The sequence below is a fragment of the Choristoneura fumiferana genome, chromosome 5 (assembly GCF_025370935.1).
Source record: "Choristoneura fumiferana chromosome 5, NRCan_CFum_1, whole genome shotgun sequence".
In the NCBI taxonomy this organism is placed as follows: Eukaryota; Metazoa; Arthropoda; class Insecta; order Lepidoptera; family Tortricidae; genus Choristoneura; species Choristoneura fumiferana.
This window is the reverse complement of record NC_133476.1, coordinates 5,051,079-5,075,549: the sequence shown is the minus strand read 5'-3', so window position 1 is coordinate 5,075,549 and position 24,471 is coordinate 5,051,079. Positions and strand designations below refer to the sequence as shown.

General features: G+C 37.0%; 1 protein-coding gene across 3 annotated transcripts in view; it reads left to right on the top strand.

Annotated features, from left to right (window-relative positions):
- The first annotated feature begins 796 nt into the window (after nucleotides 1–796).
- The window catches only part of LOC141427954 (uncharacterized), a 39,242-nt gene continuing 15,567 nt past the window's right edge, over nucleotides 797–24,471 (top strand). The window contains exons 1-23 of one of the 3 annotated variants that reach the window (XM_074087567.1): nucleotides 797–895; nucleotides 7,121–7,363; nucleotides 8,195–8,353; nucleotides 8,666–8,911; nucleotides 9,760–9,963; nucleotides 11,517–11,753; nucleotides 12,832–12,987; nucleotides 13,113–13,358; nucleotides 13,563–13,766; nucleotides 14,187–14,426; nucleotides 14,721–14,882; nucleotides 15,490–15,735; nucleotides 16,577–16,732; nucleotides 17,312–17,548; nucleotides 17,765–17,920; nucleotides 18,040–18,285; nucleotides 18,552–18,755; nucleotides 19,049–19,285; nucleotides 19,511–19,666; nucleotides 20,620–20,865; nucleotides 21,540–21,743; nucleotides 22,164–22,400; nucleotides 24,271–24,420. In XM_074087567.1, coding sequence (XP_073943668.1) covers nucleotides 859–895; nucleotides 7,121–7,363; nucleotides 8,195–8,353; nucleotides 8,666–8,911; nucleotides 9,760–9,963; nucleotides 11,517–11,753; nucleotides 12,832–12,987; nucleotides 13,113–13,358; nucleotides 13,563–13,766; nucleotides 14,187–14,426; nucleotides 14,721–14,882; nucleotides 15,490–15,735; nucleotides 16,577–16,732; nucleotides 17,312–17,548; nucleotides 17,765–17,920; nucleotides 18,040–18,285; nucleotides 18,552–18,755; nucleotides 19,049–19,285; nucleotides 19,511–19,666; nucleotides 20,620–20,865; nucleotides 21,540–21,743; nucleotides 22,164–22,400; nucleotides 24,271–24,420 — 4,609 coding nt within the window. In that variant the 5' untranslated portion in view covers nucleotides 797–858. Of the gene's footprint in view, nucleotides 896–7,120; nucleotides 7,364–8,194; nucleotides 8,354–8,665; nucleotides 8,912–9,759; nucleotides 9,964–11,516; nucleotides 11,754–12,831; nucleotides 12,988–13,112; nucleotides 13,359–13,562; nucleotides 13,767–14,186; nucleotides 14,427–14,720; nucleotides 14,883–15,489; nucleotides 15,736–16,576; nucleotides 16,733–17,311; nucleotides 17,564–17,764; nucleotides 17,921–18,039; nucleotides 18,286–18,551; nucleotides 18,756–19,048; nucleotides 19,286–19,510; nucleotides 19,667–20,619; nucleotides 20,866–21,539; nucleotides 21,744–22,163; nucleotides 22,401–24,270; nucleotides 24,421–24,471 lie in introns of all 3 variants that reach the window. The other 2 variants (XM_074087565.1, XM_074087568.1) reach the window with 2 other exon arrangements.

The window sequence follows — 24,471 nt, the reverse complement described above, 5'->3', positions numbered from 1 at the left end:
AGCAAATTCCCGCATTGATTGAGATTGTAAACAACCAGCGATATCAAAATCGTCATTATCAAGTAGGTATTGGCTTTTGTGCACGACGTCAGCGCCACCTAGCGTCCGCAACTTTATTGGCTCTAAGGCTCTGACGTTTTGAAATTTCATCGCGACTTTGTGACAAAAAACAAAAGTATCACGTATTAATTTATAATAAAAAATTACTGTAATACAGTGATTTGGGTGGGCAAAAGGTTGTGATTTCATTTTTGGTCATTAAAATTAAATGAGGTACTTAAGTACAACTTATTAAAAATGTCAGGGTTTGTTTACTTCATGTTTAGTTGTACTTTGACTGTAAAACAAAAAGATAAAGCTACTTTAATGGTTTCTTTAATTAATAGTAAACATAATTAAATAATTAAAAAATGGTTTACAAATCGAAATGAGGAGATATCAATTTGAAGACCGGGTTAGTGAGTATCACACCAATATAAAATTTCAACCACAAACCGTTTCAAAAAGAAAATTGTTGGTAAGTATCTGCTGGACATGTCCGGGATGTAGAGGAATTACGAACAAAACAGGGACAGTGTTCAATAATTCAAGCTCGCATCATAAGACAAACGTCTATTACTAAAATTAGGTAGTTAAGTCTAAACAAATTGCTTTGTTAATGACAGATCTATACTCGTATGACAGATGACATAGCCTACATTTTTATTACTTTTGGCCACTATGAGCGCTGTGATATATTTCATTACCCCCACTTAGTACTTCCCACCCAGTTAATATAAACACTTTAACTCACCATAGTACGTTAGTTGTGCTAAATTAACACTCTGGGCCAGTGCGGTGTTTGTAATAAGTTTTAGAATGAAACTGAGGATTTTAATTTTCGCATCGTTAGTAGGTGAGTTTTTTTTCAAGGTTGTCAAGGTCGAGCTTGTCAATGTTTTATAAACATACGATAATAATATCGCGCTTTTTTGTAAGATGACTTTACTTAGCTAGCTTAATTAGCTATTGCTAAGTCTGCGAATAATTCGTTTATCGCTATCCCACGGGAATAATGTGATTTTCCGGGATAAAAAATATCGTATGTCTTGTCTAATGTTCCCTATAAATCGTCTCGTCCTATGTATTTTCCTATCTATTACTTTCTGTAAAATTTTTTTTTTACCATTTCGCGGTTTCGATTCCCGGTTCAGACAGGTGGTTAGTCAATAATCTATGAATACAGTTAAAATTATTTTTAAAATCAAAATGAAGTCTCTTTTCAGTAAAATTGTCTATCAACAATATTTAAGATACTTTCCCTCCATTTGCATGGTCTTGGGACACCCTGTATGGCCCTGTATATAGAGAACTATGGAACACCACAGCTATGGAGTCGTCCAAATTCCAATTACGAGTGTGATAAACAATATAGCCTCAGGTGTTACATTACCAATTGCCAAGCATTTTATTTACGAAGTAGCAGTTGACCGCGAATCCGATGGATGTATGTTTATGGGCGGTGGATATCTTACGATCAGGAGACCCACGTGCTCGTTTGCCATCCAGTCGAATAAAAAAAAATCGTTTATTGCTATCCCGCGGGAACTATGCAATTTTCTGGGATAAAACTGACCTATGCCGTTCCCTGGGACTCAAACTATCTGTATACCGAATTTCATCTAGAGCAGTTTAGCGTCTTAGACGTGATGATGAAGAGTTAACAAAAAACAAACAAACAGACTTACAAACTTTCGTATTTATAATAAATCGGTTCAGCGGCTTAGATGTGAAGGGTAACAAACAAACAAACAAAGATACACAAACTTTCGCATTCTACAACGTGTCCAATAAGTTCGAATACACATCTTTTTGCACTAACCCTAATGCGACATACGGACTACATACAACCCAAGTAACACAACAACGCACTATAACGGCCGGTTTACTGCTGCTACATTTTAAGTTAGTTCTATAGTAGCATTATAAACGGTTATACGGCTACTGTAATGCTTATTTGGCCACAAATTATACGCCTTTAGGTCCTAAATAGGTCCACAATAATTGGTTAATTGCATTACGGACGAATTATATTAGCATAAGTGTGGCAAAAGAAAATGTCATTCGCATTAAAGAAGCATTATTATGGTCAATGCAGTTGCCAATCGCAATAAAGAAGCATTATTACGGTCAATATTAACCAGCCGCATTACAAAAGCATTATACTAGAAATCTTATTAACAAATTGAATTACAAAAGCATTAGACTAGCATTACAATGTAGTAAAGGAATGATTGGAGCTATTTAAGTGGTCACAGTTAGAACTTTAATAAACCCTACATCATTGCAAAAACATCTCTAATACCAATTTATTTAATGATAGAATCGTAAAAATGGAATTCCTTAATGACAAAAATACGCGTCGAAGTCAGAAGACGTTTCTCAGCACTCCGCGTTACCAGAACTTGTATGCGGCCCAGCGTCTCCATTACAAGGTTCCTTTTCTTTTTAATGAGTTGCCACTAGAGGTTAAGTCTATTTTAAATGAGGAAAATATCAAACGGAAACTTAACCAATATTTTGTGAACAGGTTGGATCCAGTATTAAAAGGAGATGCTTCATTATATTAATTATAAATCAACTAATTAAATTTAGTGACGCTCGGCGATAGTTAAACATCCTGTACTATGTTTAACTCCCACACCCGGCGGCCTGAGCGCCGATGCGCCTTACGTCAAAGTCGTAAAATGTCCAGTATCGAAATTGCGTCCACATCGTAAGAGGTCCATGTCTTACATCGTCTAAGTCGTGCCACGTCCAAGTCTCGGGTGGTCCAAATCGCGAAATTTCAAAGTAGTAAAATGACAATCTTTACTAATGCCTATGTCTCGGACGGTCCAAATCGCGAAATGTCAATCTTTACTAATGTCTATGTCTCGGACGGTCCAAATCGCGAAATGTCAATCTTTACTAATGTCTATGTCTCGGACGGTCCAAATCGCGAAATGTCAAAGTAGGTAGTAAAATGTCCAATCTTTACTAATGTCTGTCTCGGACGGTCCTAATCGTGGAATTTCTAAGTATTAAAAACCGGCCAAGAGCGTGTCGGACACGCCCAAAATAGGGTTCCGTAGCCATTACGAAAAAAAATCAAGTAATATTATGTGCGTTATATTATAACACAATTAAAACACTTACTACAGTCTTAAAATCTATTACCAGAAAAAGAGCGTATCTTCACGGCACTTACGTCCTTTTGTTGAGAAGCGCAGTTTTTCGGCAATAACTCAAAAACCAAGTTGAAACCAATTTTCGTTGAATGTATTTATTAAGCGTTACTTTTCCATATTTCTGCATATTTTTTGGACAAACGGGTTACAAGATAGAGGGGGACTCACAATTTTTGCTACTTTGGGAGCGATTATTTCCGTAAATCTTCACTTAATCAAAAAAGTTTTTGAGAAACCTTATTATCTTTTTTAAAGAGCTGTCGAACTATGTGCCACACGTTACAATTTTTTTTTTAAATTTCGCATGTAGGTACCCAGCCAATTTGCGTAGGAGTAAGTAATAAAATTTTAAATCTGGACCGCACACAGCCATGCAATTGATTGAATGATTGCCATGCCGATCCAAAAAAACTGCCCCATTATTCCTTCCGATTTAGATAAATTTCGGTATACAAAGTTGGGTTTACCTTATTGTGAAAAAATTTCGTACTATGTACTATTAATATCAATTTACAACCTGGCATTTAACTACCTGGTTATGTTACGATCTTGACATTCTACTACTTGGTTATGTTACGATCTTGACATTCTACTACTTGGTTATTTTACGACCTTGACATTCTACTACTTGGTTATTTTACGACCTTGACATTCTACTACCTGGTTATTTTACGACCTTGACGTTCTACTATCTGGTTATTTTACGATCTTGACATTGTACTACCTGGACATTCTACGACCTGGGCACCTGGACATTTTACGACTTTGACGTAAGACCGGGTGGGAGCGCGTAGCTTGCACGTCGCCGTGCTCATTCTACCTACTAAATGTTCAAAGAAAATATATATATATATATATCGCTATCGTTGTTTTGTGTGTTTGTGGAGTCGCAGTGCAAGTTAAAACTTGTGTTAGTTTGTATGTACTGTCTTTGTTGTATGTATAGCATTCTTGTGTTTACAAATAAAGATTTTTACTTTACTTAGGTACTTACCACGACGGTAAATCATAAATAAAGTTGTAGTAATTTAACAACTTTGTCTCGCAGTATCATTATTAATGGCGACGAAGGCAAAACTAAAGTGAGTGACAACCATATCTATTCTGTTTGTAGCATCAAAATAAAATTATATTACTTACTGGGTTTAGGTATTATGTAATATACCACGATAACTTCTAGCCTGTAGGTATGCACTGTTTCGTAAATTATGTTCTGTATCTATAAAACAAAGATATTTATTGTCAAGGCAGCTCAGTTAATGTATTTTAATACTTATTACAGTTTAACACTGATTCGTTTAAACAAAGTCTACGAACTTTTTTTTTACACTGTTTAATGAAATTTTCTTACACTGTGGTTTAAATGTCGATTATTTGATACTAGCCGCTATCCGCGACTCTGTCCGCGTAAAAATCGGTTTTACTATACCGCAGGAACTATGCAATGCAATTGTCCGGGATAAAAACTATGTCCTTCCCCGGGACGCAAAATATCTGTATACCGAATTTCATCTAAATCGGTTTAGCGGTTAAGACGCGATGAAGTAACAATCAAACAAATAAACAAACACCTACAAACTATCACATTTATAATATTAGTGGTAAAGGTACCTTGATTTTGGATCTCTTTTAACAATTTCCCGTGAGTTTTATGTCGACTAGCACTTCGAGTTTTTTTTTAATAGTATTTTAAGCAACAGTTGTAAACAGGGTTCAAAAAGGTGAGTGGTTCGCCAAAGCTCACATCGTAACTCACGCGAACATCGTAACAAAAAGACGCCACGAGCTTTTTTTGACTTATACAACGTTGCATACAATAATTTTTCTTCGACTGGGTACTTATTAGTTAGAGAAAAAGTCAACTTTACATGTGTAAAATACGTGACCGTAAATAATCTGGTAGCGACATTCTGGTAGTCCGGCCAGAATCGTCTCCGCAGGACGGATCTCTTTAACGGTTAATGCTGGACTTGAAATTTGGTATGCAAATGTAGTTTGGGTGACAATGCAAGTACGTACAGTCAACAAAAAGTACAGTCAGCGAAAAAGCTTTTATTAAAAATTAAATTTTTACCAAAAACTTTTTCCATATCAGGTTCCTCCTACAATCACAACGGAAGCCTGACAAAAATGATCTTCGCTTCGTCGTATTTTTTAACCTTCTTAACTTGGGTTCGGATTATACCAGATAAACAAAATTTTCGGGATATGATGTCAGTGGTTGACTTATTAAAACTATAAAGTTTCAATAGCATAGCTCTTATACTTTAGATTTTATTGATATCTAAAATACCCCGATTTCGTCACTGATTCACTGATGATCATCAATATTCTTAAGGTTCTTCCTGAAGTCCTAGAAAGCTGAAATTTGGTATTATAAGCTAGTAATAGTATACAAACAACGAAAACATCTTAAAACTTGAAACTGTTATTGTTACTGGGGTGAAAGTTTGTATGAGACTTCCGCATATTTTGATGCTAGAGGTCTGAAAATTGATATTTATAGGGGGTCCTTGTTATCCTTGTTAAAAATAATAAGATATGTATTTCAGGATTTTTAGTAAATCATCCCCTACCATTTAAACAACGTTTTCCCGCTATTAATCTCGTAGGCGTGCAAACCGTGGACTAAACCGGCGAGTCGGCCGCAAGAACCTTTTGCAATTCTAAAAATCTACATTTCCGCACGGAAGGAGTTTAAAAGATTGAATAGATTTTTAAGTTTAAGCCCATATGACGAATTGCAAAAGGTTCGTGCGGCCAACTCGCCAGTTTAGTCCACGGTTTGCACGCCTACGAGATTAATAGCGGGAAAACGCTGCTACGCGCTACGAACTACTCGCTACGAACTACTGCTGTAGTATTTCGTCGCAACTTTAGTGTAAAATTAGGGCTTATAGATTTAGAGATGGGCACGTAGGGTTAGAAACTTGGCTCTACAAAAGATCTGATTACTTTTTGACAGTGCGAGCTACATGGTCTCGTCTGGGCAACATTTAACATGAAATGTTTCTGTGGGATCAATAGTGTCTTCTTCCGCTTCGACATTGGCAGAATCATCGACAATATCGATGGAGCTATATTTTTCAAAATTAAACTGATAAATAGCCTATTATGTATCATAATATTATTATGTTGACCAGCAGACTCCATAATTTAACGCCAGCGATACTTTCATGGGAGGCATTATTAAATATTTTGAAAACAACCTAACCATAAAAAAACATTTTTAATACAAGTTTTTTCCTGTCTGTACTTTTTGTTAACTGTTCTTGCATTGTTACCCAAACTACATTTGCATACCAAATTTCATGTCGATTTCATTAACCGTTGAAGAGTTCCGTCCTGCGGAGACGATCCGGGCCGGACTACCAGGACGTGCCTACTAGATTATTGTATTGTCACGCAATTTACATGAGTACTCCAAATTTCAAGTCAATCTGACTAGTAGAAGTTGATCAAATTTAACTTGCAAGATTTGATTACAGACAGACACAACGGGACAGGTGAAACTAAATAAAAGCTTGTAATAGCAGAAAATCCTGTCATGCTATTTAAAGCTTTTGTAATAATTAGTACCTTCTTTCCCCCTTATTCATAAACGACAATCAAACCTATTTTAGTTAAAATGCCGCTAAAATTCGTTTGTCCTTATCTGTCACTTCGACATTTGTATTTGTTAGAAAGGGACAAAGCATTTGTTAGTTAACATAGGCTTGTTAAGTTTTATGAATAAGGGGGTTTATCTTTAACTTTTCCGTGGATCCCAGGCTGCAAAGGATACCGTGTTATAGAGAACTGCTGTATACTCGTAGAGGGATTTCTTTTTTTCAAATTCATCCTGATATCTCAATAATATAACTCAATTCTAACAACGGAACAATTTAAACAAATTCCTTTATTCCATTCAGTGTGGGCAGTATCATCGCCGGTTCCACCCAAGCAGTACCGATCAGACTATGAGTATAACAAGAACACCGACGCTTTCTACAAGCTGCACACAGAGGGCGCTCGCTTGGCGTATGCGTCTAACAAATGCATTGAAGAAGGGGGAGAACTTGTAAGGATCACGTCCGATGAAGAGTTAGTGCAGGTCCGCGCCATGATAGACAAGTTTCCGGATCTACAGGACTCTGTGTTGGTCGGGCCCGAAGGTATGCATCAAATCCGCAGGACATTCGGAATTCCCAAAAAACTGAACACCACACACGATACAAAACACAAAAAAACATTCAGATAATGCCTTCTTAAACTTTGATAGGGTGATGGCACCAGCTAAGGACAAGAACCAATAATTGGATTATTTTTCATTAACCCAACTTGTAAGAAACGGACCCTACTTTTTAAAACTAATAAGTCAAATAACACTAATGTTCAGATAATTTCGGTGATCATAACTAGTAAAGTTCATGAATAGTGAGCTGTAAGACATTGAATCCTTGTTTTCCATAACTGGGTGCTACTATGGGTACTACTGTGCTTAACATGTCCATGATTGGTGCCGTCACAGCCGACACTCTATGTATTGCTTACTTGTATCATTATTTTTTATTTATTTCATAAAAACATGGTATGTACTATTGGAATATGCACGAGTTTGAATCTTGACGAATCAGCTAGAGTCATTATTTTAGATACACACAAAATCACAACTCGTACCAACTACTTACTACTCCTGTTGTCTAGCTGAAAACTGTCGCTACTAATACAAAACAAATGAGTGTAGCTTCTAAACTATTATGATTTCCCTAGCCTAGCCCACTTCTTATACAAAGGAATCTCCTTCCTTTAACTATTTGTTTCTGTTGAGTTGCTTGATTTCTTTTCAATTGTAGTCTATCTTCTTTATTATTGCAAATTAAAAGAAAATAACTTTTTTTACACGTAACTGACTCGTGACTGACCGCCTTATCTCACCTGATGAAAAGTTCAGCTGGGGCTAAAGTTTTAGGTATCTTACTAGTTCAGCCATTTGTATGTTACAGCGAATTCAGACGATGACAGCGAAGATAAATATGAGTGTAACGTGGTAAACCGGAATGGTGAAGTCGTTAAAGAAAGCCTCTTCCAAAACAGACCCTATGTCTGCAAGGTGACAGCCGAAGACGTGCCGTATAACGAGGAATGCGGCGTTTATTCAAATGGTAACATTAATAGCTTATGTTCTTAATAGAAAGTGGCGTGAAAGAGAAATATACTGAGCGACAAAAAATCTGGCCCTCAAATATATGCAGAAATAAGTAATTCTGTATGTAGAGTGGGCCAAATTTTGTGCCACTGAGTATATTAATCTGCTGTGAAATTAGGAACGCTACCGGCCGAGCTGTTCTTCGACTTTCTATATAAAAAAACAGTAGTTTAATATATCTATTAATGTTTATTCACAATTACAAGTCGAACATGATTAATCCTGTTTTTGTATAAACACAAGCCAAGAAATGTCTTGAAAATTTCAGGCTACGAATCAAGGCTATCAACTACAGGCAGTTGCTACAGAATATCCACAGTTGAAGCCAATTGGGATGAGGCGCAAGCAAACTGCCAGGCCGAGGGGGCTCATCTGGTGATTCTGAGCAATGATGTGGAACTCAACATTTTATTTAACATGTTGAAAGAGAAGCCACATAATTCCGAAACGCAGTACTTTGCTGGGGTGAGGACAGAGTCGACTACTGAGCCGCGAGTGTATAAGACTGTATTGAGTAAGTCATGTTTTATTTTTTACTCAACTGCACGCACGCACGCATTATTAGGTAGGTTTTCTTTATGTTTGCGTTAATTTATGTTTGAGGTTGCTGCATAAAGAAATGAAAATCTTAAAAAGTCTTCTTTAAATATAAGATTTTTCTACATTATTGTTACGAGATTTTGGGTAAACCCGTTCCCTTCCTATAGTTTTCGTTTATTCTAAGTTTAAAGTTCCAATCTTTCGATTACACTTTATATGTAGGTAATGTAATGTATGTACGTATGTAAGTATAACTATTTAGGAAATGTAAGGGTATTCTGACCTATTTTTAACTCCCGACGCAAAAAGTGGGGTGTTATAAGTTTGACCGCTATGTGTGTCTGTGTGTGTGTCTGTCTGTGTTTCTGTCTATGGCACCGTAGCTCATAAACGGGTGAACCGATTTGAATGCGGTTTTTTTTATTTGAAAGCAGGTTTTCTAGCGATGGTTTTGCAAGTGGTAGGACCATGTGCAAGGTCTGCCCGGATTGCTACCACCATCTTGCTCGCTAATCCTGCCGTGAAGCAGCAGTGCTTGCACTGTTGTTTTTCGGCGTGGAGAGTAAGACAGCCGGTGAAATTAAATCTTAGGCTTCTAGGTTGGCAACGCATCTGCAATATCCCTGGTGTTGCACATGTTTATGGGCGGTGGTGATCTCTTACCACCAGGAGACCCACTTGCTCGTTTGCCATCCAGTCAAATAAAATAAAAAATGTTTTATCAAAATCAGTCCAGCCGCTTTTGAGATATTGAACTTTGAAGTAACAAAGTAGCGAGTTTCCAACTTTTTGTTGCTTAGGTTATGACTCAAAATTTTACAGATCAAACACTTGAAGAGATGGGATATGGACCGTGGGAAGAAGGTGAACCGAACGACTATCATGGTGATGGCGAGAACTGCGTTGTCCTGGATACCCGCCGCCATGGCAAATACAACGATGTCGCGTGCCACGTCAGAATGCCGTACGTCTGTGAGGTCTCCAAGGCCCCCCCGGCTACCAGCACGCCCAAAAGTGACACAAAATGTGAGTTTCCTTTTGGCACAATAAAAAAATTATCAGATTTTTAGGTATTTAGAAAAATACACATTTTGAAAATACAAACTGAAATACCACACACAAAAAACCAGATAAATAAAACTAGCGCTGGGAATCGAACCCAGGTCCTCGGCATTCCGTGCCGCGTGCTATACCGCTACACCACCGCTGGACAACGGTACAGACACGAATTTTTCCTATGCACCACAAATCTCAGTCTGATTGTTTCTTATTAAGTCACTTAAGCAGCGACACTAACGACATCTATGCTGTAGCCCTCATCGAGAAACTCAGAACTCCATTGGAATGGAACTAATCGCTCACCCGGACAAGAGATATCGTTATTAAGCAATCAAATTAACATTGCTTTTTGGAATCTTTTTGTATTTTTTATTTCAACTCCAAATTTTTGTTACTTTTACGGTCATCCCGTAAAACCCATATCGAAAATACAAACTGAAATAGGCATGTGCATCTATATTTCAGTTTGTATTTTCGATATGGATTTTACGGGATGACCGTAAAAGTAACAAAAATTTGGAGTTGAAATAAAAAATACAAAAAGATTCAAAAAACCAATCTTAAAGTACACATTTCATTAAACGGCCGTGTGTCATAAACGTATACATTTTCAGAAATGCACTTGTTGGGTATATCGGTGCACAATTTGGGTAAATGGTTTTATGAGCCTACGTGACGTGACATCATTCTGATTGAAATTTTCTGTTTAGAATTATTTGTTATTTTTGACTAGTTCGACGTAGTTGAGGTATATATATTTTTTTTCACTTCTCATGCTCGTAAAGTTCGTGTTTATGCTGGATCTATGCGACATAAAATGACTTTTTATGCTCTAGTGCATAAAGTAAAATCTTCGTCTAAGACCAAGGCAATCAGGTGAAAACAGCCACAAACAAAGAAGTTTCTACATATTTTTTAAATAATGTATGATTTATATAAAACTAAAAATCAATCAAATCAATCAAATCAATCAAATCAATCAAAATAGATCAATAAAACTAAAATCTTCTAATTATTATAGTAATGCGTGAACAATACTAAGTGAAAAATAGTTTCCAACGTTGCCATTTCATTTCTTCGCCATTGAAATGAAAAGCAGAGTGCAAAACTCGAGCATTAAATCCATATCCCCCTCGACGTGTCTATCCACCCTCGCCGTACCGGCTCGGATGGCTATATGAACGTCTAGGGTAAAATGGCTCGTTTTATGTCCTCGTTATACAATCTACTATTTTCAATAAATTACTTTGAAAGAATGGTAAGTTCAGTCGCCAGCACCAATATCGGACTCGACAAAGCGTGCATAAATATCCAATACGGCTATTTCTAGGACGTGTCAGATTTTTATCACGCTCCGCTGTGGCAGATATTAATGCAGATCACTGTTCGATTAATTAATCTTTACCTTCACTTCTTATTAATGTCTGTTTACATTATTGCAACTTTTGAGAACAAAATTATAAATTATAATAATATTATAAATATATAAGTTATTGACAAAATTTATTTCTTTGTTGCAGTGCCTGACTTGCCAGATTTACCCAAGCATTACCGAGCAGGCTACGAGTATAACAAAAATACCGATGCCTTCTACAAGCTGCACACAGAGGGCACTACCAAATATTATGCTTCAAAAAAATGCAAAGCAGAGGGTGCTGAACTTGTAAAGATCACATCAGACGAAGATCTAAAGCAAGTCCATGGAATGATGAAGAAGCTTTCGGATTTAGATGATTATATTATGGTCGTATCTGACGGTATGTCAGTTTTGTAGATAAACTTATTACAAATTATGAAATCACGGTAGATAAACTACTAAATGCTGTCAAGTACAGTAATAACTGTCATGTTAAAAGCTTAATGCCCGTTTCTCACTATTCCAGTAAAATTGTTCCAGTAACATGACACTGCGGTGCTCGATCGATCTTGTGTAACTCGTTTGGATCGTGACGACCAGATGGCCTAGTGGTTAGAGAACCAGACTATGAAGCTCGAGGTCCCGGGTTCGATTCCCGTGTCGGGGCAGATATTTGTATGAAAAATACGAATGTTTGTTCTCGGGTCTTGGGTGTTTAATATGTATTTAAGTATGTATCTATCTATATAATTATATGTATCCGTTGCTTAGTACCCATAACACAAGCTTTGCTAAGCTTACTTTGGGACTAGGTCAATTGGTGTGAATTGTCCCGTGATATTTATTTATTTATTGTGACACTACTGGCACGATTTTACTGGAATAATAAACCGGGCATAACTCTTTCATCAATTTTAACACTATCGCCATCTACATTTAAACTTTTACACTACATTTAAATAAGCTCTAAGTCACTCAAAGACCATTGGTGCGAGCTATGCTCGGTGTTTTCTTGCGTGATCAAATCAGAAATGAGGAGATCCACAGAGAAATCTAAGTCACGAACATAGCTAGGAGAGAGAGCTTAAGTGGCAGTAGGCAGCACATTGGAAGTAGAACCGACAGCCAATGGGGCAGTCGGGTTCTAGAGTGGCGACTGCAAACCGGAAAACGTAGTACGGAAAGACCTCCAAAAAAATGGGCCGATGATATCTGATAAAAGTCGCAGGAATGAGTTGGAAACGTGGGACCGATAGTTTTGGAACCCTTTAAGGGAGGCCTTTGTACGTACTACAGAGGCTGACTTTCCGGAGATATGATGATGCAGGTTTCCTCTACAAAGTAGCGATGTCCTCCTCCTTAGGAAAGTCGTCACTCTTAATAAGTGCTGTTCCTGCTAACTGGTGTAAAATGTTCAGTGCACCCCGACATCTCATTTTCGTTCTGCCTTAGTTCATTTGATTAATTATACCTTTCAGTGGACTCTGATGAACCCCGTCTGAATTATGAATGCAACGTGGTAAACCGCCGGGGTAAAATTGAAAAAACAACCGGGCGCCAGCAGCTGCCGTTTGTGTGCAAGGTGGCAGCCAAAGACGCACCGTATAACGAGGAATGCGGCGTTTATTCTAATGGTAACTTCAATTGTCTTAAATGAAGAGAAGCTTAACTAGTTATCGGCTATTTCCAGTCATTTTTATTAATATAGGTGCAAAAGTTTATTAGATATATTCAACGATTATGAATATGTGAATTTCAGATTACGAATCAAAAATGTCAACCACGGGCAGTTGCTACAGAGTATCCACAACTGAAGCCACCTGGAATGAGGCAAACGCGAATTGCCAGGCCGAGGGGGCTCATCTGGTGATCCTAAGTAATGAAAAAGAGCTCGAAGTTCTATTCAACATGTTGAAAGAGAAGCCGCATGATTCAGAAACGCAGTACTTTGCGGGGGTGAGGGCGGTCACGACTACTGAGTCGCGATTTTTCAAGACTGTTTTGAGTAAGTTGCATTTTTTTAAATAAAATATAAGTTATTTGTTTCTTAGAGAAAATCGCAAACTAAACCAAATCCGACCCACCTAATGATATTTCTACGTAAAATAAAAATATATATCAACGTACTTAAAATGAATCCATGGAAACACGGAATGGAGACAGTGTTAAGTGTCATAATAAAAATGAGCGTTATGTTTTATGTGTTTAGATCAAACACTAGATGAGGTGGAATATGGGCCATGGGAAAAAGAGGAACCAAACGACTACGAAGGTGGTGAGAACTGCGTAGCTCTGGATACGCGCCGTCACGGCAAATACAACGACGTCTGGTGCCACGTCAGAATGCCGTACGTCTGTGAGAGTTCCGGGGCCCCACTGGAAATCAGCACAACTCCTAGCACGCCCAAGAGCGGTATTATACAAATATAAATCAGTACTTTTCCTCTCCTTCCCTATTTTACTATTAAGGACTACTGCGTGCCTCGCGTATTGTCTTATTAAACAAAAAAAGTATTATGCATACGTGTTAACTCTTACGAACGATGTGAATGAGATTAAGTATTACGTTCGCCATTAAAGTGTATGTTGTTATCCACCCAATCAATTTAACAGAATTTGAAGACGACCGGATGGCCAAGTGGTTAGAGAACCTGAATAGGAAGCTTAAGGTCCCGGGTTTGATTCCCGGCCGGGGCAGATATTTGTATGAATAATACGAATGTTTGTTCTCGGGTCTTGGATGTTTAATATGTATTTAATTATGTATTTATCTATATAAGTATAGATGATCGATTGTTTGCTTTAATTAATGAAAAAAAAATGGTCTTTACAGTGCCCACTGAACCACTCCCTTCAAAGCAGTATCGATCAGACTATGAATATAACAAGCATACCGATGCCTTCTACAAGGTGCACACAGAGCGCGCTAGCAAAAATTCTGCTTCCGTGAAATGTATTGAGGAGGGAGCGGAACTTGCAAAGATCTCATCACAAGAAGATTTAAAGCAAATCCAAGCCATGATGAACAAGTTTCCAGATTTGAAGGACCATGTTGTGTGGGTCTCGGTGGAATGTATGCAATGTTTCCCTTTTGCTATAATATTGTGTGTCTCATCTGCTCATACGCAACTCGCCCCTTGTATCGCTGCCTTTTGTATTTAAATTATTCCGTCCTCTTCTTTAAACTCTGAACGCTCTCGCTCTCGCTGTTAAGCTCGTTCTTGCCTTTAGGTTAAGTTAGCTATGTAAATTCTTACAAATTCTTTTTACAATAAACGCAGCTCTTACTTCTGATGCCATCAAAGCAAAGTACATAATATATTTTATGTGAATTCCTTTATAAAGATTACTTACATGAACTTTCCAGGGAGCTCAGGCTATCAGACAAAATCAGATTATAATGAAGACAATGTGGTGGATAGCAACGGAAATATTGAAACAGCAAATATCTTCCATATGCTGCCGTTTGTCTGCAAGGTGGCAGCCAGGGATGTGCCGTACAACGAGAAATGCGGTGTTTATTCAAATGGTAACCTCAATTATCATTCATTAAAGAAATATTGATTTACTTTAACGAGTAAATTACTTTTATTTCAGCATAAAATTTTAAGTTGTATCTCTTACTATTTGGCACTTAAAAATGTAATCATTTAAAAGTACTACTAAACCCTTTGGCCTTTACCCAACTACATGGTTTGTCGAAGTTCACTTTTATACTGCTTGCGTGTATGATCAAGAGCATAGTATAATTTAGCAAAAAAGAGACTGCGAATAGATAAGTACAATGCGTTAATGCCATTAGTTCCTATTTTAAGGATACCTAAGGGTTGAAGTGTTGCAGCGTCGGTGCCAATCACTGATAATTATTAATCTCCGATTTGTTTTCTGATTGTCGTATGCATGTTTGTTGTTATAGTTGGTGTATTCGGTAAGCACCCATCACGGAATGATGAGAATCTGAGCTCGATCCATGGGGATCAAATATATACGTATCATATCTACCCGGTTATCTATAGCATAAACCCAATAATTCATCAATAGGAGTTATTGGTTTTATGTATGCTATCTTAGTCGAATGCTAATCAATATTAACGGTAATCGTATTCCAGTAAACAAGGGCATATTGAAAATTCCAGGTTATGAATCAAGAATCTCGACCACAGGTAGTTGTTACCGAGTATCCACAGTTGAAGCCACCTGGGATGAGGCACACGCAAACTGCCAAGCCGAGGGGGCTCATCTGGTGATTCTGAGCAATGATGAGGAACTCAACATTTTATTTAACATGTTGAAAGAGAAGCCACATAATTCTGAAACACAGTACTTTGCTGGGGTGAGGACAGAGTTGAATACTGAGCCGCGAGTGTTTAAGACTGTATTGAGTAAGTCATGTTTTATTTTTTCACCCGACTGCCCGAAGGAGGGTTATGTTTTTAAAAACGTCGTTCAGATTAGATTTTTCTAGTTAAAGCAGCGTTTCCTAGTCCGAGGATGTGTTACGAGTAATGTGTTTTCATTACCCAATAGAAAAGCTTCATTTACACATCCTCGCACAGCACATCTCTGGTGGAAACAGGTGAGCGGAGCGAGGCGAGGTAAATGAAGCGTTTCTATTGATTAATGAAAAACATATTCCATCGCACATCTTTGGTGAAAACGCTGCTTTATAAAGTACTATCTATTGCCCGCGGCTCCACCCGCGTGGTATTCGGTTATCGCGCGCTGTTCCCTCGGGAACTGTGCATTTTTCCGGGATAAAACGTAGCCTATGTCGGGCCCATAAACTGCCTCTATGACAAAAATCATATCGATCCGTCGCTCCGTTACGGCGTGAAAGACGGACAAACATACAAACACACAAACATTACAAACCCACTTTCGCATTTATAATATTATAGTATATAGTATGAATGGATTGATATCTTCCAAAAAGTAACGATGTGAAGATCCTCCAACTTAGTTTGATGGCAATTAAGAAAGCAGAATATGCAGCCCAGTATAGCATGATATCACACCTACAATTTTTTTATCTTGAATTCAGTCCATATTAGGTGTACATTAAAAAAAAATCGACAAATGCTTTCGTGCTGCTTTCGTTTTGGTTAAATTATTAAAAGATCGGTTTAAATTTGTTATGTGTTAGTTCATTTTAAACTCACGATTAAAAGTAAACTTAATTGTTTTTTTTTTATTCAAAACTAAATATTACCTGCTATGTTTCAGATCAAACACTAGAAGAGGTGGGATACGGGCCGTGGGATGAAGATGAACCAAACGACTATGAAGGTGGCGAGAACTGCGTGGCTCTGGATACGCGCCGTCACGGCAAATACAACGACGTCTGGTGCCACGTCAAAATGCCGTACGTCTGTGAGAAGGGTAAATTTTGAATTGGAGTTAACTTTATTAACTTTTGTAGTTATCAAATTCAAAAAGTTTATCGAACCATTTTCTTCTTGATTTGTACTACCTATGTTATGTTTTATTAATAAATACCCCTTTTCTCCTAATATTACGTTAAGAACGTAATAATTACCATTATCATACGCCTTTAATTTAAGGTTTGAATAAACGGTCAAATTGTACACGTTTCTCGGTATTTCGAACACAAATGGACTAAAAATACCTACATATACATTTATTGGCGGTATTTATTGCTTTTATTACAGAAGTTAATACAATTTTAAATAGTTACGTTGTTTTATTTAAAAACGTGTGCAAATTTTACCGTTAAGTTTCAAATGTTCAAATAAATGGAGTATAGGGACAGGAATAACGGGTGAGATTTTTATAGCAAATTTGTACAGAAGGTGTCCCGTCATTTTAACTAACTAGATTTCTTAAGGAGCAGGTTCATGCTTTCTCTTTTTCTATTGAATTGTCTGCCAAAAAAGTAGCTTTCGCAAACAAATGAAGAAGAAATCACTTTTAAAATGCCTATTTTCTGATCCATAACAGCGTCTGTCGTGCCAGTTCCATCAAAACAGTACCGGCCAGACTACGAGTATAACAAGGATACTGACGCTTTCTACAAGTTGCACACAAAGGGCGTGTCCAAACACTATGCCTCTAACAAATGCAAGGAAGAGGGAGCAGAACTTGTAAAGATTACAACAGACGAAGATGTCAAGCAAGTACACTCCATGATGAAGAAGCTTTCGGATCTGGAGGATTACGTGATGGTTGCGTCTGATGGTATGTCGGTTTTATGTAGGTCAATTAAATTTCAACATTAGTAGGTACATAATTAAATAAAAATATTACTTCGCAAAGTAATCACAACACTTAATTTAATGCCTGCAATCACTAGAGTTCGTTCTTCTGATGCTAGTAATAGCAGAAGTAGCCAATAATACACTTTCCTTTTCTTTCCTCAGTCGTTTTTATAACTAAAATATTTTTATCTTACAGTGAACTCTGCCGGATACAGCCCGAGTTATGAATGTAAGGTGGTGAATCGCAAAGGTAAAATTGAAAAGACAACTTCCCGCCAGGAGCTACCATTTGTTTGCAAGGTGGCAGCCAAAAACGCACCGTATAACAAGGAATGTGGCGTTTATTCAAATGGTAAATTAAAATGTGGTCAAAAATGCAGAATTTAACTATTTATTTCATTGTACAAATGTATACATTTACAATAACAGAAAAAATAGTAAAAAAATAATAATATAACATTAAAATTTCAGATTACGAATCAAGAATCTCAACCACAGGCAGTTGCTACAAAGTATCCACAGTTGAAGCCACCTGGAGCGAGGCTTACGCGAACTGCCAGGCTGAGGGCGCTCATCTGGTGATCTTGAGCAACGATGAAGAACTGAAAGTTCTGTACAATATGTTACAAGAGAAGCCACACAATTCCGAAACGCAATACTTTGCGGGGGTGAGGGCGGATACAACTAGTGTGCCTCGAGTGTTTAAGACTGTTTTGAGTGAGTCACATTTTTTTATTAAAAATAGTTATATTTTAAATGTGTCAAAAACAAAATATTGCTAATCAAATCAAAATGGACATGAATGTATTTATCTTACTTACATAAAAGATAATCAACAAAAAAAGCGATGTTAATATTTAATGTGGAGATGGACTGCGTCAACGTTCAATCAGAGTACTCGGTCATCCAGCTTCGCTTAATTCAAGTTCACAATTTTAGAGGAGAATATGTTGGAAATTTATTTATTAAATGTATGTTTTTAGACCAAACACTAGAAGATGTGGGATACGGGCCGTGGGAACAAGAGGAACCAAACGATTATGAGGGTGGCGAGAACTGCGTGGCTCTAGATACGCGCCGCAACGGCAAATACAACGACGTCTGGTGCCACGTCAGAATGCCGTACGTCTGTGAGAGCTCCGGGGCCCCACTGGAAAATAACACAACCCCCAGCACTACAAACAGCGGTATTGTACAAGCTATCGTTGTATTTTATTTTTGTTAACTGTGCATAATAAGTAGCTACGCGGAAATCAAACAGAAAAATATTTTTCTCCTTTTTTTATTCGTTTTAACAAAGAACGCCTTCTTAACTATTGCTTATATTGTGGTTTTAGACTAATCGAAACTTTTGCTTTTATGATACAATTTTGCTTTTATAATACAATCAAATATAATACGTTTACTGTATTATTCAAGTACCAATGACCAAAATAAATAAAGTAAAAAAGATTTTTTTTAAATGCTGATTTTATTGCAGTGTCCACCTTGCCGGTTTTATTGAAACAGTACCGACCAGACTACGAGTATAACAAAAATACCGATGCTTTCTACAAGCTACACGCAAAGGGCTCTTCAGAATATTATGCCGCCAAAAAATGCAAAACAGAGGGTGCCGAACTTGTTAAGATCACGTCCGCCGAAGATTTAAAGCAAATTCGTAACATGATGAAGAAGCTTTCAGATCTCGAGGACTATGTTTTGGTCGCGTCTGACGGTACGTTTGTTGAATATTGTAGAAAAATAGTATGTAGGTGGGTATGTAATTAAATGGTTAAAATTCGTAACAAAAAAATTAAAATGCCTAAGCTGTTACCGATTTCTCACGAGGCATGTTCCGCTATCTTCATTCGGTTTGCCTTAGTGCGCGCATATGATGGATTCTAGTAGAGGTTATTTATACTTTTACCTTTTTTGTAACTAAAATATTTGTACCTTGCAGTGGCCCCAGGTCGATACGGATGGAGTCCTAAATGCAACGTGGTGAACCGCAGGGGTAAAGCTGAAATAACGACCTCTCGCCAGGAGCTGCCGTTCGTGTGTAAAGTGACAGCCAAAGACGCGCCGTATAATAAAGAATGCGGCGTTTATTCAAATGGTAACTTTTATAATAATTATTAATTAGCCTAGAAACACTTTCATATCTGATGATTTCATTAGCAGTGAAACAACACACAAATAAACAAAACACACAGGAGACACAGAAATAACCACAAGAGATAAAAGAAGGCCTTTTTCCTGTCTTTGTATTTTCTCCATTCGTCATTATTTTGAGTGGTGTTCAACCAGCAGTTAAGGATCCCGTCTAGGTCATCCCGCCAGCGCCTACTGGGCCATCATACATTTTTTGGCATCCAGTCCATCGCTATTTTAGCCCATTGGATCCATTCGGCTGACGTGGCCTGCCCAGTCCTACTTGAGCTTGTCAGTCTTGGCACTCACATTTTTAATGCGTGTTTTGGAGCGCAGAGTAACGTTTCGGACCCGGTCAACTCGCTTGACTCGGAGCGGAGTGTACTTGCACGTAGGCGTGTCATTGCTTTTTGTTATTTAAATACCTTGTTAAAAAGCTAAAAGGTTAGTTTTGACGACCGGAAGTGGTTAGAGAACCTGACTAAGAAGCTTGAGGTTCCGGGTTCGACCCCGGCCGGAGCAGATATTTGTGTGAATAATAAGAATGTCTGTTCTCGGGTCTTGGATGTTTAATATGTATTTAAGTATGTATTTATCTTTATAAGTATGTTTACCCGTTGGTTAGTATCCATAACACAATCTTTGCTTAATTTGGGACTAGGTCAATTGGTGTCAATTGTCCCATGATATTTATTTATTTATTTAATAGTGTTATATTTACAATTTTAATAAAACAAGGGACCAAAATTAACCCTACATTGATTTATCAATTTACTAAAAACATAATTAATAAAAAAAAGTTATGTTGGTATCTATTTATTATTTACTGTTGAATAAATCACTTGGGTATTTTTCTGAGATAATGTACAGAACAAGAACCTATAAGGCAAGTGTGTGTTTATTCAATATTTCTTTCAGATTACGAATCAAGAATTTCAACCACAGGCAGTTGCTATAGAGTAGTTTCAGTTGAAGCCACTTGGAATGAGGCGCACGCGCACTGCCAGGCCGAGGGGGCTCATCTGGTGATCCTGAGCAGTGATGAAGAGCTCGAAGTTCTATACAACATGTTGAAAGAGAAGCCTCACAATTCCGAAACGCAATACTTTGCAGGGGTGAGGGCGGATACGACTACTGAGCCGCGAGTGTTTAAGACTATATTAAGTGAGTCACATTTTATAAAAAAAAAACAATATAATAATTAATTTATAAATGAAATTGGAGCTTATATATAAATAATACACCTAGAGATCGATGAAAACTATTGAGGTAGATTTTAAACGTGAAATTAAATAGCTTTAAACATAAATATTTCAAAAATCAAAGTTCACAGAGGTTAAACATAGTTTGGTGGCGAGGATAAGGTACTGCGAATGGAGCTTGTGGATGCCATTTTGATTTGTTAAATATAGGAAATAAAAAACTGACTAAGTATCGGGCCACGCGCCGTGTAGGGTTTCGTGCTAATCGGAAACAAAATTAAATATTAACTTTCGTTTGACTAATAGTTAAATTAACTTGTAAAATCTACAAGGCTGTGATAGTATTCCTTTTAAATTGTTTTATATTCTACCATCATGTTTTTTTTAGTTTTTTCAAGTTAATGGTAAACATATTGTTAGTGTTGTTTAGCACTTTAAAGTCTTTTATTTTGCAAACGGATCCCTAAATCGAAAAACTATTGTAATAAGATTTTATTGTTTTTGAAATATCTAACAATACTTATCCATACTATTAGTTTAGACAAGATAAAAAAATACTTTTTCTGTTTTATTTTACCTCATAGGTTTCTTATTAAGTATCATCCTATTTTTAAAATAGATAATAAAATTTTTTAGACCAAACACTAGAAGAAGTCGGCTATGGGCCGTGGGAAAAAGAGGAACCAAACGACTATGAAGGTGGTGAGAACTGCGTAGCTCTGGATACGCGCCGTCACGGCAAATACAACGACGTGTGGTGCCACGTCAGAATGCCGTACGTCTGTGAGAGCTCCGGGGCCCCACTAGAAATCAGTGCAACTCCCAGCAAATCAAACAGCAGTAATATAAATATATTCCCTTCGCATTTTATTTTAATGAATTTCGTATGATGATACGCTGAAATTGAGCTGTCAATTGTATTTTTTTTCCTTGTCTACTATTCTTAGAAAATAAAAAACAATTTCGATAGCAAAATTTTTCATTAGCTTTCTAAAAAATATACCTACTCTCGTATAACGAATACGATCTAATGTTTTTATGTTCACAATAATTAGGTACAAGTTCACAATTATTGGATTACTTAGGTAAGGTATACTGTCGGGTGTAAGTATTAATTGTACTCAAAATGACCTATCTTTCGTGCACGTCTGAATATAAGTAAATACACTATAAAGCATGTTCATGCTTTCTCAATTTCTATTGACTGATTTGAAGAAAAAGTAAACAAAAATAATTTTTAAATTCCTGTTTTTATTCTAGTGTCTGCCGAGCCGATTTCATTAAAACAGTACCGACCAGACTATGAGTATAACAAGAATACTGATGCTTTCTATAAGCTGCACACAGAGGGCGTTTTCAAATATGATGCATCCGATAAATGCGAAGCAGAGGGCGCTGAACTTGTAAAAATCACATCCGACGAAGATTTAAAGCAGGTCCATGCAATGTTGAAGAAGCTTCCAGATCTGGAGGACTATGTCATGGTCGCATCCGACGGTACGTCAGTTAAACGTTGTCGTAAAATAGTATATTGCAATGCGACAAAGATCTTAATGAATGTGGGTGTCGTATGCAGGAGGGCATTTTATTGAATCAAAAATGATTATAATTAATTTTATGTTATTAGTGTTTAAGTCTCGAAAATATAAAGTAAAAACCACGGATAAAAGATACAAACAGAAACATTCACGGCAAACTGTAAAAAGTAAAGTTTTGCAAGATAGCCGCAGCTTCATCTTTGTCGCACTGCAAACGAATGAGCTGCGAATAAGTCATTGCACGAAAAATTCGTAACTTTTAGAACAATTTCTGTTGTCGATTTGATTACTGCCACCGGTGTTCCCTTCTTTCACAGACAGAAATTTCACAGAATTTCGTTTCGAAGAAAATATTTCATATAATATTTAGTCCTTGTATTTTTACTTTAAATATTATTGTTTCAATTACTATTTACTTGGATGAAACATATTTAATAGAAAAATGTTTCAATGAGTTTTATAATGAAATTATTTTATTTAAGAATTGTGTCAAACCATAGAATTATTTTTTAAAGAATATTTTTTTTTCGGTTTATTTATTCACTATATTTTGTTTCAACGAAAATATAAAAATAGACGTTATGTTGTCCATAATTTAATAAAAATACCACATTTTAACATAGTAATTTTATGTAGGTTAGATTTGGTTATATTAGAGCTGTGACCCCACCAGAAAGCGAATCGCTACCAGAATAGTAGGTTAGGTTAGGTTAGAACTGTGACCCCACCGGAAAGCGAATCGCTACCAGAAAAGTAGGTTAGGTTAGAACTGTGACCCCACCAGAAAGCGAATCGCTACCAGAAAAGTAGCTTAGGTTAGGTTAGAACTGTGACCCCACCAGAAAGCGAATCGCTACCAGAATAGTAGGTTAGGTTAGGTTAGAACTGTGACCCCACCGGAAAGCGAATCGCTACCAGAAAAGTAGGTTAGGTTAGAACTGTGACCCCACCAGAAAGCGAATCGCTACCAGAAAAGTAGGTTAGGTTAGGTTAGAACTGTGACCCCAACAGAAAACGAATCGCTATCAGAAAAGTAGTTTAGGTTAGAACTGTGACATCACCACTACTAAGCGTATCTCTAACAGAAAAGAAGGTTAGGTTAGATAAGAACTGTGACCACACTAGAAAGAAAGTGAATCTCTACCGTTATAGGAGGGTATGCATTTTGTGGCAGGTATGAATTTAAACGTTTAGAAGCTACCACCACACGAAATGTTTTTCTTTGTAAAAAGTTTTAAATCAACTAAATAATATAAGAATTAATAATATTTGATTTGTTATTCTATGAAACGAATACCTAAATCATTAATTTTATTTGTAACAAAAATAAATGATACGAATTTCTTCAAAGTAAGTGTTCCATGTATTGATTATTCTATGAAACAATAATTATGAGAAAAAATATCTGCTAAACGAAATTCTATTAAAACGTTGTCAACCCACTGCCACCACATCATTAAAATATAGGCTATAATTTCTTAAGTCATGACATATTTCATTCAGTCCATCACAGAGCGTGTCGCTGATGCCATAATAGAGGTACTTTAAGAATAAGAATAAGAAGTTTATTTGTTTTCTCCACCACCAAGTACAATGAAATAGACTTAGATACTACATACAATTTAGGTGTAGTTGACAGTCTTGGGTGGGGGAGACTGGTGCCCGAACTAGGAATGCCCTGTGTGTCAGGTCACCAGGTCTCCAACCCTCAGATGTCCGCAACTACTGAAAAGCGTTTCGCGACGCGTCAGTTCGCTACGGGCAGCAGAGGGGAAGGTACTAATTTAAATTTATACCTTTTGTTTACATCAAATAATTGTACTTTACAGTGAACCAATACAGCTCAAATTATGAATGCAACGTGGTAAACCGCAAGGGTAAAATTGAAAAGACAACTACCCGCCAGGAGCTGCCGTTTGTGTGCAAGGTGGCAGCCAAAGACGCGCCGTATAGCAAAGAATGCGGCGTTTATTCAAATGGTAACTAATAAGTTTCAGTTAAAAAAAAAATAATAATACAAGATTTATTTT